The sequence below is a fragment of the Simochromis diagramma genome, unplaced genomic scaffold, assembly GCF_900408965.1.
Source record: "Simochromis diagramma unplaced genomic scaffold, fSimDia1.1 OVJJ01000802.1, whole genome shotgun sequence".
Taxonomy (NCBI): domain Eukaryota; kingdom Metazoa; phylum Chordata; class Actinopteri; order Cichliformes; family Cichlidae; genus Simochromis; species Simochromis diagramma.
Genome location: NW_024387492.1, coordinates 24,832,325 through 24,850,970, shown reverse-complemented (window position 1 = coordinate 24,850,970; position 18,646 = coordinate 24,832,325). Strand labels below are relative to the sequence as shown.

The window sequence follows — 18,646 nt, the reverse complement described above, 5'->3', positions numbered from 1 at the left end:
ATGATATATCCTTATGTGGTTCAGCCACAACTCTACTAAAACCTCAACCAGTAATAGGTAGGCCAACTTTTGGACCATCCAGTATTTATTTTATTTTTTTAATCCCGAAGTCTCATTGTGACGTGTAAAGTTTATCTTGCCTAGCTGGGCAGCTCTCTGGGTGAGATTAATGGTTTACTGCCATTAAACCTTCAAAACTTCATCAGTAAAGTGTCATCCTTCATGACACTTTACAGGCTACAATTTCAGATGATTTCAAACTGAGACAGGAAAATGCAGCATTTAGGATCAGCTGAAGGCTTTTCAGGGAATTTTTAGGACATCCTCATAATATTGAATTACAGTAGTCCAGCCTATAAGTAATAAATGCATGAACTAGTTTTTCAGTCTGAGATAGGATATTTCTAATCCTGCTAAGAAACACCCTATTCATTGTCCTCTGCAACATCCTCTACTTTTGTTTTCAGTCGATATCTTTTGTCTTATCAGAGCAATCTTACCAAGTCCCGATGTACTAAACAGAGGAGATCCCAGCTTTCCATGGATATCTCAGGTGTTAGAGTGAAACCTTTTCGCTGCAAAGACGAATCAGAATCAGAATCAGAATCAGAATCAGAAAGGGTTTATTGCCAGATGTTGAGGAGGTTTACAACATTAGGAAATTGCTGCGAAGGAAATCAAAAAAAAGTTCAATGGGATGATTCATTTTTCCTCAGTTCTCAGGAGGATAATCCACAAATGGAAGAAAGCAGTACTACATTTTCTTTAATATGTGCATTGAAAAACATATCCTGGTCAAAGAAGACTCCAAGGTTCCTCACAGTGTTACTGGAGGCCAAGGTAATGCCACCCAGAGTAAGAATCTGCTTAGATACCATATTTTTAAGATTTTCAGGGCCGAGTACAATAACCTCAGTTTGTATGTAGATTTATTTTTCACAGCAGCTACAGCATCCAGAGTCGTTCACAGTGAAGAAGTAAAATTATTAACAAGATAATCGACTTCTGCAGAGAGTATCTCAGGCAGCTGCTCCGTGTGGGCAGAAGATAACAGTGGATCAATTATATCCTTTTTAACTTTACTATAGCACTTTCAGAAACAACTTCAGTTTCAGGTCCCTCTTCTGTGGAACCAGCTTCCAGTTTGGATTCTGGAGACAGACACTATCTCTACTTTTAAGATTAGGCTTCACACTTTCCTTTTTGCTAAAGCATATAGTTACTGCTGAATCAGGTGACCCTGAATCCATCATTCAAGCTGCTGCACATCTTTTTTTTTGACTGGTCGTGGTGATCCACCTGGCATTTTTCCTCAATCCAGGCCTGCTGACATTATGTGATGGTGTGAAGCTCAGGCTGTTGTTTGTTGTCATGGAGATTTGTAATCTTTGCAACTTATTGTCAATTTCACGACTTTTAAAACTGATAAATTCATCCAGTGTGTTGTGTCCTCTTGTGTCTTTTTGTCTCTTCTTGTGTCCTCTTGTGTCTTTTTGTGTTTTGGTGCAGATAAATTTAAAGGTCCGGCTCTGACAGCTCAACGGAAACACTGATGCCAGTGTATATTAAGGTTTTTTTGATGGGTTGTGTTTTGGATTTGATCTTTGGCCCTGAAAGCAGAATCTGCAGGTGAGGTCTCTCAGCTCTGTGAGCCTTTCTTCACTTTTCTTTTTATACTACATTTCCCAGGAAGCATCGCAGCACCATGTCCTCTGAGCAGCCCAGCGTCAGAATAATGCCGGAAAATGCGGCAGAGTGGCTCCATGTAAGTAAAACCAAGTCCCTCCTCCTCCCTGACAGGCTGCCATGTAATTGGCTGAGAGCAGCGTGGGCTGTCCCTCCTGGTTCCTGCGGTTTGACCTTTGGTCCACCATCCCAGTATCAATCTGGTTCTCCTGGCCGGTTTGATTCAGTTCTAAGCAGTAATTCCTCATACATACACAGACACATTCTCACACAAACACACTCACACAGGCTCAGGTTACCTACATGATAGTGTCAGAAATTCTGAGTGACTGAAATGTTTTTATTTTAGGGTTTTGTAACAGAGGAACAAATACAGCTCGCATCTGTGGAGCTGGAACAAAAAAGTTACTATTATCATTACCACTGTTATTATATTTTAGTAATACATGTGAATCGTGTAGTTGTGTTAAAATATTGGAAGTGAACTGTTAAACCACAGCTGTAAGTGTACGACCAGCATGAATGTTTCTGTGATCAAATACTTATAGTAAATAAAATAACATGAATAAAGTTAACAGTCACTGTGGTCCCAGTGTGGGCAGGAAGGAGAGATTGTATTTCTTTTATTTTTTCTGATTACTCAAATTCATTGACTTGTATAACTATTTCCTTTTTGTCATAGGACTATACCAAAATAAAAGCTCTGTTACCTTTTAGTTAATCTCATGTTATACTCAGCTCAGGAAATGGAACAATGATCAGATGACTTTTTATTTGTGTTTAAAAGCACAAAGACTTTACAACGTGTGAGATTTGGTCTTTGCTCCTGACTGTGACCCACACACCACACGACCAGTGGACTCCTGCTCAGAAAGTCGAGTTGAGCTAGTGTGCACTCTGAGCATGTGGACAGATGTACAGGTAACTCAGCGCAGGTAAGTAAAGACCTACGTGAGCATAGCTTCTGTAGACCGAGGTGAGATAAGGAGAAGTGTGCAGCTGTCCACATACCCAGCTCAGTCTGATCGATCAATAAGCGATACCCGTTCAGTCAATAATTAACTCCTGTCAGACGCTGTGGCTGCCTCTCTCCCTCCTCACATAGTATTTTTGTCACTGCTGGGCTTCCTTACTTTGACAGAAGCTCCACAGAGACGGAAACATCTGCTGCAGCTGTTTGTCACTGCCTCTGCTCTGCCTCTCAGGTATGAAGCTGCTGCTCTTTCAGCTTCTCTTTGTGCTTGTGCAGCTTTCAGCAGCTTTCTTGAAGTCGCATAAAGTTTCCTGAAGTTTCGGGAATCTTGGAAAACTTCAAGCTGCTGGAGGTGAACGTGGCAGCGCTGCAGAGGAGTGTGTGTTTGTGTGAAGCTGCACAAGTCTCGGTTCAATTCTTCTCTGCAGAGCGGCTGTAATCATTAACATGTGAGCTTCACTGTGAGGTTAGAAAAGCAGCTGCGAGTGCTGACGGTGAACTTTAAACAACCCTCCAAACCTTTAATGAAGCTTTTTATACTTCATTAAAGTTCAGAAAAAGTAAAGGTTCTTCATTTTGAAGCCAGCACAGATTCAGAGACTGTCACTCTGTGTATCTCTGCTTTTTCAGTCTCTGCTTACTTTGTGCTGATGATGATGAGGATGACAATGAAGGGAAACAGTTAAACACGCTCACAGTTTGTGGGAGAGGGCTGCAGTTATTAACCCTGTCCGCCCCGGAGCTCCTGCCTCTCGTGATATCAGAGCTTTCTCTTGCTTTGGGTCCGTCTGAGGCCCCTGTTGGCATTTTGTTTGACTTTAAGTTTGCTCTTTTCACTCTTGGGTTGTTTTGTGTCGTCGGCCTTTCTGAGTGCTATCGTCCTAACAGGAAATAAGAGAACGTTTAATGTTGATGTCATGAGCTCGTGTGTATCGGTTGGGTCACATCCATTCTAAGCTGGATAAACGTTCAGAGAGGATAAAGACATGAAACACTGTAAAAACGTCTGCAGGTCTTTTTTCTCAGGAATGTTTCTGAACTTGTGAATTTTATGCATCGCAGTCACAGCTGATCAAAGTCCCTAAAGTTTGGTTTGCCTATCACCCCTCACATTTCCAGATGTTTCCAGATTTTTCCATCCATTTTATTGATTATCCTCAGTCAGCTGAAGCTCTTTCTCTCTCTTGCTCTCTCTTTTAGTCATGTTGTCCTTGGCCGCCCACTCGCTCTGTGTCAGGGCCACCGGTTACCAACAAAGCCTGCGTTCCATAGCAACTGTCATCTCCGGGAACAAAACGTCCAAGTAAGTCTCAACCCACCAGAGCGGCTTCTGAGTCCGTTAACTGTCTGATCTTTGACCCCAGCCCTGCGGCTGTGTGTGCAGAATAGTGAGGGAGAGACTGAAGAAGGAGGTGGAGAAGATGGCGAGTCAGTTCTCCGGGTTCAGACCGGGCCTGGTGGTCCTGCAGGTGAGAGACTGGAGCGCCCCCTTCTGGATGGAGCGATACTTCGAACCAATTTTTTTCTAACAACCTCACAGTGACCTGATCAGGTCGTTCTCTGAGCTCCGCCATCATAACTCAGACTAGACTTTACCCAGGGCTGCTCTCTGCAGTTTACCTGTGCACACCTGTTGTCACCTGTCAACAAAAAGCAGCTTTGTTTTAGTGTTTGTGACCAGATGAAACCAGTCAACTGAATTTTGACCTCCACGCCCAGCTCAGGCTGGAGCTCCTGGTCCTCTCACACAAACACACAAACATGTGACTGCCTCCCATCTCGTTTCTGTTTACGGCAGAGCAGTGACCAGGTGACGTGTGCACCTCAATGATATAAATGACAGAACATTAGAAACACCTGTGACTGCTGAGTGCGTGGCCATGATTTTCAGTCTGTTTGTGAAAAATGGGACAAACCTCCAAAATCTTACAGCAGTTTAACCCGAGGGGACAAAAACGAGCGACCAAAAATCAAAGAAGTTCTGTCAGTAGTTCAAGTTTTGCAACACGGACGCTCCGTTTGCAGACCCCCCATTCATCTCACCTGAGACGCCTTTGTTCTCTGGCCCTGGAGGCCGCAAACGCCGACGCAGAGGGAGAAGATCTGGCGTTCTGGTTCGACTGAGACGGCACACTTACAGACCACCGTTACCCAGTTTATTACTGGCTAATATGCAGTCTCTGGAGAACAAGCTGTGCGAGCTTCGGGCACGGATCTCATTCCAGCGAGAGATGCGGGACTGCTGCGTGATCTGCCTCACAGAAACCTGGCTATCGAACAAAGTACCGGACTCCGCAATACAACTGCCGGGGTTCTCTGTGCACCGCGCGGACAGGTCACAGGATCTTACTGGGAAAAGCAGAGGCGGGGGTGTGTGTTTCATGATCAACAACAGCTGGTGTGATTATGCGAACGTGCACCCGGTCAAATCCTTCTGCTCACCGGACCTGGAGTACCTGATGATTAAGTGCCGGCCATTCTGGCTACCGAGGGAATTTACAGCAGTGATTATTACGGCTGTTTACATTCCCCCACAAGCCGACACTGACCGTGCACTCAGGGAACTGTACAGCGCGATCAGCAGCGAGGAAACCGCACACCCAGAGGCAGCGTTTATCACAGCCGGGGACTTTAATAAGGGAAACCTGAAGAAAGTCTCACCAAAACTCCATCAACATATCCTTTTTAACACACGTGGAGATCGGCTACTCGACCACTGTTACACCTCTTTCCGGGATGCGTACAAAGCCCTCCCCCGCGCCCCATTCGGCCAATCAGATCACTGCTCCATCCTGCTCCTGCCCGCCTACAGGCAGAAGCTGAAACAGGAAGCTCCAACCCGGAGGGCGGTGCACTGTTGGACGGACCAATCGGAGTCTGCGCTGCGGGACTGTTTTGATCACGCGGACTGGGAAATGTTTCACGTGGCCGCCAGAGACATTGATGAATACACAGACTCAGTCTGTGGATTTATCAGGAAATGCGTGCAAGATGTCGTCCCATCCAGAACAGTCAAATCCTTCCCAAATCAAAAACCCTGGATTAACGGAGATGTTCGCGCGGCACTGGCGGCACGGAACACCGCCTTTGCCTCCGCGAACACATCGGACTACAAACACGCACATTACCAACTCCGGAAGACGATCAAAGCAGCCAAACGTGAGTACAGGGACAGGGTGGAGCAACAGTTTGACAACCCTTGGAGTATGTGGCAGGGACTAAACACGATCACAGACTTTAGAGGGAAAACCAGCACACCGCAGACCACGGCCTCTCTGTGTGAGGATCTAAACGTATTCTACGCTAGATTCGACGCAGCGAACACCATGAGACCGGACAGTGTGCGCACTGCGGATGACGTCAGTGCGTACACTGTGTCTGAGGAGGATGTGCGGAAGTGCTTCAGGAAGGTGAACGCACGCAAAGCTACTGGTCCGGACGGGATTCCCGGCCGCGTCCTCAGGTCATGCGCGGCTCAGCTGGCTGGAGTGTTCACGCACATCTTCAACCTTTCCCTCTCTCTGTCTGTAGTCCCAGCCTGCTTCAAAATGGCCACCATCGTCCCTGTACCCAAATCCTCCACCATCTCCTCATTGAACGACTGGCGACCTGTAGCCCTGACCCCCATCGTAAGCAAATGCTTCGAGAAGCTGGTCAGGGACTTCATCTGCTCTGCACTACCCGACTCACTGGATCCTCTACAGTTTGCATACCGCCACAACAGGTCCACTGATGATGCCATAGCCCTGACACTACACACTGCCCTGTCACACCTGGAGAAGAGAGACACGTATGTGAGGATGCTGTTTGTAGATTACAGCTCAGCATTCAATACCATCGTTCCCTCGAAGCTGGACAGGAAACTGCAGGATCTAGGACTGAGCAGCTCCCTCTGCAGCTGGATCCTTAGCTTCCTGTCTGACAGACGCCAGGTGGTCAGACTGGGCAGCATCACCTCATCCCCCATCACACTGAACACTGGTGCTCCACAGGGGTGTGTACTGAGCCTTCTCCTGTACTCACTCTACACCTACGACTGCACAGCCACTAACAGCTCCAACATCATCGTGAAGTTTGCGGACGACACTACAGTGGTGGGTCTTATCACCAACGGTGATGAGACGGCTTACAGGGAGGAGGTCAGCGCCCTGACCCACTGGTGTCAAGACAACCATCTCACCCTCAACGTCGCAAAGACAAAGGAGTTGATAGTGGACTTCCGGAGGTGCAGAGAAGTACACACCCCCATCACCATCAACGGCGCTGCTGTGGAGAGAGTGAGCAGCTTCCGGTTCCTTGGAGTACATCTGGCTGAGGATCTTACGTGGTCAGTACACACAAACAAAACAGTGAAGAAGGCGCAGCAGCGCCTCTTCTTTCTCAGGAGACTGAAAAGATTCGGCATGAGCCCCCGCATCCTCAGGACCTTCTATCACTGTGCCATTGAGAGCATCCTCACTGGATGCATCACCACCTGGTATGGCAACAGCACCGCCTACAACTGCAAAGCTCTCCAGCGAGTAGTGCGGTGCTCTGAACGGATAATTGGAGGTGAGCTTCCCTCCCTCCAAGACATCTACAGGAAGCGGTGCCTGAGGAAAGCGGGGAGGATCATCAAGGACTCCAGTCACCCCAGCCATAAACTGTTCAGACTGCTTCCATCAGGAAGGAGGTTCTGCAGCATCCGGTCCCGTACCAGCAGACTGAGAGACAGCTTCTTCCACCAGGCCATCAGACTGCTGAACACGTCATAGACACCTCAGCTTCACTACTGGAACTTCAACATTATGCACTCCACACTGTATATAAATGCCACTTGTTTTGCACATATTCAACTCTGTATATTTTATATATTTTATTATTATTATTATTATTATTATTGTTTGTTTTTGTTTTTTACTATTTAATTTGTAAAAATGTGTATACACACACACACACACACACACACACGAAAATATTTAGTATACACATCCAGAAATGCATACACTATTATATATTGTACATATATTTATTAGTTTCAGGTCGGCCATTCTTGTATTTTGCTCGTTTGTGTTGTTGTGTTTGCACATCTCTGTTGCTTGTGGGGCTCGCACACAAGAATTTCACTCGCATGTGCTGTGCCAGTGTGCCTGCACATGTGATGTGACAATAAAAGTGATTTGATTTTGATTTGATTTGAGTAAAATTAAAAACACGAATGATGTAGAAATAAAAAGCCGCAAATAAGTCAGGAGCAGCTCAGGATCCTCCAGGAGGAAACAAACACGTCAGAGAATGAGAAGGATGCAGGATCCTGCAGGATGGCTATTTTTAACTGTATGTGTGTGTCACAGGTGGGAGACAGAGATGACTCTAACCTGTACATCAGCACCAAACTGAAGGCTGCAGCTGAGGTGACCAACATACACACACTCGTTTTCCTATCTTAGTGAAGACATCTAATTGACAATATTTTCCTTAGTTGCTTACCCTAACTGTTACGAACCATCTCTGCTAGGGGTTAAGGGAGGTAACATAAATGAGATTCTCACGGGGAAGATCGGAGTCGAAAACGTTTTATTACAAAAAAACTCAGAGAACTGAAAAATAATAGCAGCATTTACTACAAACAAACAAACAACCGATACAAAAACAACTTCCTCGCTTAAAGCTTCAACCACTAGAAATCAAAATTAGCCCCATGGGCTGTAGCACAACTAACATTACTCAAGAGAATCTCAGTCGAGACAGGGATTTACAAACAAGGCTACCAGACAGAAGCACGCAGACTGCACACTCAGTTGAAAGCAGCAGACCCAGAATGAATGTTCTTCAGCCTTTTAAAGATGCAAGTGTGCCCAATCAGTCACTGATTGGTCTAGCATCCCTCAGCTGGTCCAATAGACTTTCCCTGGAGGTGCAAACCACAGGTTCCCAGGCAGCCAATTGTCTGAGTGTGTTGTCACACTCAAATTTGCTTGAAGGAAGTCTGGCTCACTTCTTCCAAGGCCAGGGGCCGTAACACTAACCTTAACCCTCAGCTTAAACCTCAGCCTCAACCTAACCATAACCTCTGGTCCTTCCGTACACACACATGCACACACACACACACACACACACACACAGTGAGCTGATGCAGCTTCACTTTGTTTCCTGCAGGTTGGAATTGAAGCCAAACATATCCGGCTGCCGAACACAACCACGCAGGACGAGGTCTTCATGCATCATCTTCATCGTCATCATCTTTTCTCCGTGACGTGATCGAAGGTCTGATTGGTTCTTGTTTTCTGTCGCCCTGCAGGTGCTGCACAGCATCATGTCTGTGAACGAGAACGCGTGCGTACACGGTCTGATCGTGCAGCTGCCATTGGACTCCGCAAACTGCATTGACACTGAGCTCGTCACCAACGCTGTGTCCTCGCAAAAAGACGTAGATGGGTCAGTGAGCGCATCACTTCCTGTGTTCATCACCAAATACTCATCACTAACACTGTGTGTGTGTGTGTGTGTGTGTGTGTGTGTGCAGGCTGAGCTGCATTAATGCAGGTAAACTGTCTCGAGGAGATCTGAACGACTGCTTCATCCCCTGCACCCCCAACGCCTGCATGGAGCTCATCAGACAGACAGGTAGCAGCACACTGGGAACACTGGGAACATTGGGAACATTGGGAATTCTGAGAACATTCAGACTGCTGGGAACACTGAGAACATTTAGAACAGTGGGAACATTGGGAATTCTGAGAACATTCAGAAAACTGGGAACATTGGGAATTCTGAGAACATTCAGCACACTAGAAACACTGGGAACATTGGGAATTCTGAGAACATTCAGAAAGCTGGGACTATTGGCAACACCGAGAACATTCAGAACATTGGGAACACTGTGAACATTATGTCATTCGTTGAAAGCGGCGGATGCGTCTCCTGGGGATAAACGGTGGTTAGTTGTAAAGACCTGCTGCAGACACATAATTGTAACCACATGATTGTAAATCTGAAATCATGTGTTTGTTGTTCATCAGACATACAAACATCATCACTGACAGTTCCAGTAAACACCTTTGCCTGTGACTTCCTGTACCTGTGCAGGCGTGTTTGTGGCGGGGAAGCACGCGGTGGTTATTGGTCGCAGTAAAATCGTTGGCGCTCCGATGCACGACCTGCTGCTGTGGAACCACGCCACTGTGACCACCTGCCACTCAAAGACACCTGACCTACCTGAGCAGGTAACAACATGCAGACACGAAATAAATCATGAAATGAATAAAAGCTAACCTAAAAAGCAAAATTAAAAAGTTAAAATTCAAACAAAATCACCTTCAAAATCAAACAGAACAGATTGCCTCCATCATTCAAACACTTCTTGCGTCTGCAGGTGGGCCGGGCTGATATCCTAGTGGTGGGGGCCGGCAGAGCAGAGATGGTGAGAGGAGAGTGGGTGAAGGAGGGTGCCGTGGTCATTGACTGTGGAATTAACCATGTCCCCGGTATCAGCATCCCCTTACGCTTATTGACTTCCTTTTTCCAGCCAGCAGCTTGTTTATTTTCTTTTCTTTTAACCAATCAGAAGCAGGATTGTTTCCACAGGAACCCCAGCTGGGTGGAAACAATCCTGCGAGTGAATCAATCCTAAAATGATCTGCAGTGGAAAATATAAACCAATGACCAAGTTTAGCTCTGAGCTTTAAAACTGTAATTCTTTAAAATGATTCACTCTGTGACCTTTGACCCCTGCTACAGATGAGACAAGGCCCAGCGGTAAGCGAGTGGTTGGAGACGTTCACTACTCCTCCGCCAGTCAGAGAGCAGGATACATCACACCTGTTCCAGGAGGGGTGGGGCCAATGACGGTGGCCATGCTCATGGAGGTATTTGTTTTATTTTATTTTATTTTATTTTATTTTATTTATTTATGTTTTTATTTTTGTTTTACTTTTCAGTGTCATCAGATTTTACTCTTTTACTTTTGAGCATTACGTACTTTTATTTTTTTATCAAATTCAAATGAAATCAAATCATTTTAGATGCATGAATGACAAAAACTTAAAACAGGTTAAATGATCTCCTCATAAGAGCTCTGTCATCCAGTCAGACACAGCTTTTGTGGTTCTGTACATTACCACAATTAATTTTAAAGGAAACAAGTCAGATCCAGTTGAAGTGTAGACGTTCAGCTTTAAGTTGAGTTGAACAAAAAGATAAAAATCGCATATCGCAAAAATATCGCATAAAAAGGCGATAAATATTTTTTAACACGATTCCTTCATTTCAGGGGCTCAGACGTAATCTGACAAATTAAATAAGTGAAAAAAAATATTCATTTCTAACTTGGTTGAAAACTCTTTGCTGGCACTGACAACCTGAAGTCATGGACATCATGAAGTGAAATGCTCAGTTGGGTTAAGATCAGCTAACTGACTTGGTAATTCATGAATATTCCACTTTGCTTTAATAAACTCCTAGGTTTGCTTTGACTGTATTTTTGGGTTATTGTCCATCTGTATTATGAAACACTGTCCAATCAAGTGGACTTCATTTAGCTGGATTTGAGCAGACAGTTTGTCTCTGAACACCTCAGAAATCATTTAGCTGCTTCAGTCCTGTGTCATATCATCAATAAACACTAGTGTCCCAGTGCCACTGGCAGCCATCACACTGCCTCCATTGTGTTTTAATCAGAATCAGAATAGTTTAATCATCCCTAAGGAAATTATGTGGGTTGCAGCCACTTCAAGACAATAACAGTAACAGGCTGAACTAAATTAAATAATACAATATTTTAGAACAAAATATAAGAAATAGGTCCAATATATACAAATATGACTTTTACAGGAGGAAACTGTGCAAAATGTGTGCATGATGTGGTATGCTTTGGATCATGAGCTGTGCGGTGCCTTCTCCCCACCTTTTTCTTAAACTCATCTGTCCAAAGAATGTTTTTCCTGAACTATGCTGGCTTTTTTAGATGTTTTTCAGCAAAGTCCAATTTAACCTTTCTATTCATGAGGCTTACAAGTCGCTTGCACCCTGCACTGAACTCTCTGTATTTACTTTCATGCAGTCTTCTCTTTATGGTAGACTTGGATATCCATACTTTTACCTCTTGGAGAGTGTTATTCACGTGGTTGACTGTTGTGAAGGGGTTTCTCTTCAATGATTCTGTAATCATCCACCACTGTTGTCTTCCGTGGATGTCCAGGTCTTTTTGCATTGTTCACCAGTGCTTTTTTTCTTTCTCGGCATGTACCAAAACTGTAGATTTTGCCACTCCTAATATTGTATTCTCTAATGTTTTTATTCTGTTTTCACAACTTAAAGATGGCTTGTTTCACATGTATGGAGAGCTCCTTTGACTGCATGTTTTCTGCTCAACCAAAATCTTCCAAATGCAAGCACCGCAGCTCAAATAAACTCCAGGTCTTTTATCTGCTTAATTGATAATGACATGAAGGAGTTGCCCACACCTTCCCATGAAATAGCCTTTTAGTCAACTGTCCAATTACTTTTTATTTTAAAAACAAGTTGGCACATGTTGAGGAGCTGATACTCCTAAACCCATCATCCAATTTGAATGTGGATACGCTCAAATGAAAGCTGAGGGTATCCACATTATGTCCATGTTCGTCATAAAACTATAATTGGAATATGTTTCAGTAAACAGGTAAAAAAAAAAACCGCTTTTTTGTGTCAGTGGCCAAATATATATTTACTTGACTGTATGCTATATGTGCAGAACAAAGTGAAAACAGTAGAAAACATGGAGCCTGATGGTCTAACGGCGATGGACGCGAATAGAGCGTCAGGTTTACATGTAAAGTCAATGGAAAAGAGCGATGACACGCGATTGCAGGTCCCGCGAAAATTCGGAAGCAGATTTGCATCGCCAAAACGCGTGAAATGCGCGTCAGTGTAGCGCGTCTGGCGCGTTTGACTCGTGAATAAAACCACGCGCGTGAGTTTTTGTGTAGCATTTTGTGCATACGCGCGTTTCGCGTCTACCGCTCGAGTTGGAAAAATCTGAACTCCAGCGTCAAATCGCGCCGCGACAACCAATCAGGAGCCTGGTGACGTGGCTGTGACCTAGGTCAAAGGGGCAGATCCAGCCAAAGCCCTTCATACTTCAATGGAGGGAAGGCTAATCAATGCCATAGCAAACAACCCGGAGCTGCATGACACCAGCTGCTTTCTGTACCGAGACAGGAATAAAAAGGACCGAGCTTGGAGGAAGATATGTGAAGAGATCGGGCAACCTGGTAAGTTCATTCATTTCTCTTTTGAAAGTTTTCACTGACCCGGGGAAGCCGCACAAAAGCTAGCAAGCCACCGCTATTTTCCCATTGACGTACAAATACCGTTCTGCTTTTATGCATGTTGTCATTTAGGAATATATTTTATTGTTTATTAATAAACAGCACACAGTGGTCCCGCTGCTCATCCGTCACTGCTTCGCTTTTTCGCTGATTTTTTTATTGCACAGTACAGCATTGCATTCTGCAGCCTGATTGACAAATCTGCTCCGTGTCGTGTCTCCTGCGCTTGCCAAATTTATCACGTTTGGTTTTGATAACCATCACGTCCAATAGAAAAAACAGCACAAAAACACCCATAACTATGATCCTCATTCGGAAATAGACGCCTGCACCGCGAGGGAAAAAGGCGCACGAAAGTGGCAGGCAGATGAAGACAAAACGCGGCATAATAATACTTTTACGTTTTGCAATCTACAAAGGTTTGCACTTTGAGAATCAATTGTGAGAACTGTGACCAATGTTCATGTGTGTGGGGAAAACAGTGTATAAAGTGCGTGGCCAGGGGCTAGTTATTCTGAGAACCCCTGCTGCAATAAATGAGGGACCACTGTATATACTTTCTCTGATTATATTCAACATGTTAACATTTAATACTGTATTGATAGAACCAACTGATTCTGCAGCAGAGCATCCCCTGTTGCTTCTCCTGTCTCCCCAGTCCCTGAGCTCCTGCTGCTGCACCACAGGTATGTAATTGTAGCATCAGATGTACAGCAAGCACTGATAGCTTTTTACTCAGTGGGATTCCCTTGTGATCACCTTTACTAAATGTCTACAACCAATCTGATTATATCCTATTTGTTTGTTTTTTTCGATGTTGAAATTAAAATCTAGTAGCAGCCTTCTCATTTCTTTGTGTTTTGTGCTGTTTTACAGGCCCACAGGGGAGGACAGCTCCGAGGCAGATGAGGGACGGGTCCCAGGACGGTCCATCGGCGGTGGAGCTGGCCATCCTGGTGTCCCTGAAGAGGCCACACCAGTCTCCAATGGAGCATTTCCTCCTCAGCCTTGTTCCTGCTCTGGAGAGCAGCTGGTCCTTTTTATTCCTGTCTCTCTGTAAATTCTTATATTTTATTTATATATTCATGTTTAATGTTTTTCTGTTTGAGAATTTTAATATTATTTCAAATAAATTTTTATAATGACTAATGTCTACTACACAGCAAATGTTGGCACACGACTTGACACATGTAGAATTTATTTCATATTATACTAATGACAAAATATACTAATACAGTGGGATGCAAAGGTTTGGGCAACATTGTTAATAGCCATTATTTTCCTGTATAAATCGTTGGTTGTTACAATAAAAAAATGTCAGTTAAATATATCATACAGGAGACACACACAGTGATATCTGAGAAGTGAAAAGAAGTTTACTGGATTTACAAAAAGTGTGCAATAATTGTTTAAACAAAATCAAGCAGGTGCATAAATTTGGGCACCACAAAAATCTGATCTGGCACACCGTGGACACACAGACTCTGTAACTGAACGCTTGGTGCTGAAGGAGTCCGCGGTGACAAGGAACCTGGACAAAATTGTTCAAAATCAGTATTATGTGTCCTGCAGTTACAAAATACATTATTCAAATTCCAAAATACTTTTGTGATGTCAGATTTAAATTACAAAACTTAAATCTTACATAAAACATTTTGTAATTATAAGGATAATTACAAAATGTATATTAGATAATATCTAAAACAGTTGTGTTTTGTTTTAACTTTAACATATCATAATTTGATTGGTAACAACTTTTACCACTACAGTGAGCCAATCACTCATAATTCCTAAACATGTCAATCAGGTAGGAATGAAGTAAGACATTAATAGAAATAAAGAGTTGTATGTTGACATGTAGCCCTTTCCTTGCTTAAATCATTAATATTTTTGAAAAATTAATCTGTGATAAGACATAGCTTATCAAGATAGAACCATGCAACTAAAGATGACCCAAACTGTTCAGTTTTATCTAACTCTGTTTTAATAAAGGCTGGTGACCCCTGTTATAGAGTCTGACAGCTGCAGGGATTATATACAAATATTCAACTATCCCAGAATTAAACCAGGTCTAAATAAAAAGGAGTGAGTATCACTACAAAGGTTAACTCAGTGGTCCTAATGCTACAGTTTGATATCAGCAAACACCAAGCACATACATTGATGTGACACCACAGCTATGCTATCCTTGCAAACACTGATAACAGCATAAATCGAATTAAATCGGGACTTGATGAGACCTTCTGAGTATCACTAGAAATATTATAAACAGTCGTCTCAGTACCACAGTTTGCTATCAGTAAACACAGAGAGCATTCACTGTTAGCATAGCACATCCATGTTAGCAGTGTATAAATGGATGGTTTAGCATATATTAGCACAGGTATCAATAAAGGACTACCGTATTAAATACTTTTACTAACCTCAGGCAGATGGACTGGCGCTCTGCAGGTGGGATTGAGCGCCTGTAATTGGTGTCTAGGCGGGCGATGCTGGGACCGATGAGGGAAAGCAGGTCCTCAAACTGGCCGACTGTGATATCGCTGGAATCAGCCGTCATCCAGGCGCAGCTCCTGGAGCAAATGGTGAAACTCACCAAACTGCTTACGCCTCTGGAGGACCTGATGGACCCAGGTACGGCGAGGACGTCTTTTACGCCGCTGCTCTGCTCTCCACTGTACATAGAGAAGGGAGACTCTCTCTTCAAGCGCTAGCTCGACAGCTGCCATCTTGCAAAGATACCGGTCTGGCACAACTTCCTCCCACATTCCTCCCACATTTCCGGTTCACGCTTTGACGCGCTATGGATTTTTCTTGGACACGCGTTGAGACGCGAATGTGCACGCATCAAATTAGGGGCGTTTGGGGCGTTTTGTTCGCGTCCATCGCGTTCGGTGTGAACACACCATAAGATTTAATAGGTACAACAGAAAATTGTCTGCATATCAGCTGATCTGGCTCAGTTGAAAATGTAAGCAGCAACTTGGGAAACAAACACACAAATCTGAGGAGTTTCAGAGGAGACATAGGTCTCCTCTGAAAATGGGGAAATGGGGTGAAAATGGGGGTGGTCTTAAAATCGGAAGATTGGGAGTGTTGGCAGGTCTGACGGTTAATCGGTTCCTATTGTGGTTTTTCTTTAATCGGTTCCTATTGTGGTTTTTCTTTGTTTCAGAATACGGTGCAGAGTGCTCAGCGCTTCCTCCTGAAGTTGAGGAGGTGAAACATTGACACTGACGGGTAAAACTCGGCTCAAACTTTCAAATTCCAACCAGGGTTTCCTCTAAATTCATCAGAACTAATTTATTGTCATGATCAGTTTTTGTCACTGAAGGACACTCTGCAACCAAAAAAACTGCACAGGTATAAATGATTAAATGTGTTTTTGTTTGGGTTCTGATAACTGTGACAGTTTCTTCACTTTGTTTGTATCCCTGTAGGCAGACAGCTGTGGACAGGTGAACAGCTCATACACAGAGATGACATCGTCAGAATGAAAGCAGAAACACTTCTTGTTTCAGAGGCTGAACTCGTCCGTATTTTTTCTTTTGTCTTAATTTTTTTCTGTAATTTGTTTCCTGATCTGAGAGATTTCTGACGTCTGTCAAAGTTTGACTGTGACTCCAGCAGGACCTCAGAGTTCAGATGCACTGAGCTCGATGAGGCTGTGGATGCTGCGCTTTCCTGCAGTATTAAACCAGGTGTAAGTACATGCCCAGCATTTATTTATTTTCATCCTTTTGTTACTTTGATTTTTAAATAGTAAAAATCTTTTACCTTCTTGTATAAAAAAATCTCTGACAGTAACAGTTTCTGTACTTTCAGTTTAAAAGAAGTGATGGATAAGAACTTCATGGGGCTTTTATTGTGAAAAGCTGCAACTTTGACTCAATTGAGCTTCATATGAACATCCTTGAATGCAATGTGTTACCTTCACGTGTTCACCTTCAAAATCATCAGCAGCTTTGTTTGCTCAGGGATCAGAGGTTGTTGTCATGGAAACAGAGTCAACTGCTTCCTGCTGGCAACTGAAGTCAGGCAGACTAATCAGAGATTTATGAAGGATCAATGTATTGGTTATTGACAGAAAAGATCATATAATATAATTTTATTAGAACACGTGTTTGAGGTTTCATCATGCAAATAACGTGTAAATCTGAAAATTAACTTCTAATTGTACTCCGTCTAAATGAAGTGTTCAATAAAGTTAAGTATTCAAACTCATTTATACATTCTGTTATTTTTATTAGAGACACAAACCTGAAGAACAAAAACATCTGACCGCATATAAAACATGGATGACTGCGAGAAACAATGCACACCAAAATGTTTGTCATCTGTCCCCAAATCTGACGGATTGGACCAAAATCTTCAAAATAAACTCCCTGTTTGACTCAGAGCTGAGAGCAGAGACTCAAGCTGTGTCCCAAAACGTAGGCTGCATCCTTTGGAGGTCGCATTTGAAGGCTGATTACGTCACAGCCAGGCGACGAAGGCTGTCCCAATTCGTCGACTCCTTCAAATGTGGCCGACAATTGCGTCCTTCATTTCCCCGAATTTCAAGGACGGGTCGGGTGTGTCCTTTGTGGCCCATCATATATCCCAGAATTCATAGCCCGGCCCAGCCAATTCCAGTTTTCAACAACAGCGGCCGCTACTAAGTTTTAATATTACTCTTATTACTCTTTCTGGGTCACAAAAATAACTTTTAACATATTTTCAGGCAAGAATGTAGTTGAGTAAACTGCTTGGTTTATCAAGACATCGCATATTTGCAGAAGTGCTCTGACGTTTTCGGAAATGTCTGTTACCCACCCGCTCAATAGCTAGGGTTCAATGGTCACTCGAACCAGCGAGAGCAGCGGACTCCCGGCTTCATCGTTTTCAGACCTCTGCTGTCTTTCGCTACTCAGGTTAAACATGATATATAAGTCACTCCGATAACTTAAAAATATAATTGTTTGGCTTTTTTCTGTGTTTTATTTGTTCCGGAGTAAATCGGTTTGGCTGAGATCAAAGTTATTAGATTAGATTAAATAAAACTTTATTAATCCATCGGGTGGGTTCCTCCGGGATTTTCACACAGCTGAATAAACGTCAAACAGAAAACGGATCACACCGAAGTGTGAGACGGTCGAGAATTTACCCCAGTGTCCTGTTGTATTTTAGATAGCAAGGAGCAGACGGCTGAGTTTATTAAACTCCACCGAGACACCGGTGACGTAAATCTGAAGGCTAGACTGTCCCATTTCACAGCCTCGCACTTCCGGCCTTCTTGGTCTTCGAAGGACCCGGCCCACGTAGACCGCGAAGGCAGGGTCCTCCGAAACGGCCTACGTTTTGGGACACAGCTCCAGGCAGGCCAATTACGTAACAGCGACGCGATGAAGGGTGTCCCAATTCGAAGTGTACTTCAAATGCGCCCTTCAAGTGCGCCCTTCATTTTCCCAAATTTGAAGTGTAGTCCGGCATAGACTTCGTGGTCCCATACATCCCACAATTCATAGCGCGGTGGTGAGTGTGGATATTTTGTTCGGAAAAAAATGGCAGATGCCTGAAGCGCAGCGGCTGAAGAGCAATGTTCCCTCTAAGCTGCGCACGTGCGCAATTGCGCACTGCTGGCATGGTCTCTGCGCACAGAAAATCTGCGTTGCGCACAAAAAAAAAATCTAACCCAAATTGAAATTACAATTAATAC

General features: G+C 43.8%; 1 protein-coding gene across 6 annotated transcripts; it reads left to right on the top strand.

Annotated features, from left to right (window-relative positions):
• The first annotated feature begins 2,281 nt into the window (after window positions 1-2,281).
• LOC120725481 (C-1-tetrahydrofolate synthase, cytoplasmic-like) lies at window positions 2,282-17,172 on the top strand. 6 transcript variants are annotated; one of them, XM_040018446.1, is made up of 12 exons: window positions 2,282-2,621; window positions 3,860-3,962; window positions 4,024-4,128; window positions 7,993-8,052; window positions 8,798-8,851; window positions 8,940-9,076; window positions 9,165-9,265; window positions 9,728-9,864; window positions 10,014-10,125; window positions 10,379-10,506; window positions 16,124-16,188; window positions 16,389-17,172. In XM_040018446.1, exons 1-11 carry the CDS (start codon window positions 2,590-2,592, stop codon window positions 16,169-16,171), a joined length of 1,017 nt encoding a protein of 338 aa, XP_039874380.1. In that variant the 5' UTR covers window positions 2,282-2,589; the 3' UTR covers window positions 16,172-16,188; window positions 16,389-17,172. The 6 variants fall into 6 exon arrangements, with proteins under 6 accessions (XP_039874380.1, XP_039874384.1, XP_039874386.1 ...); XM_040018450.1 differs by having other exon boundaries at window positions 2,290-2,621; window positions 4,044-4,128; XM_040018448.1 differs by lacking the exon at window positions 2,282-2,621 and adding an exon at window positions 2,690-2,891 and having other exon boundaries at window positions 4,044-4,128.
• Window positions 17,173-18,646: the final 1,474 nt, after the last annotated feature.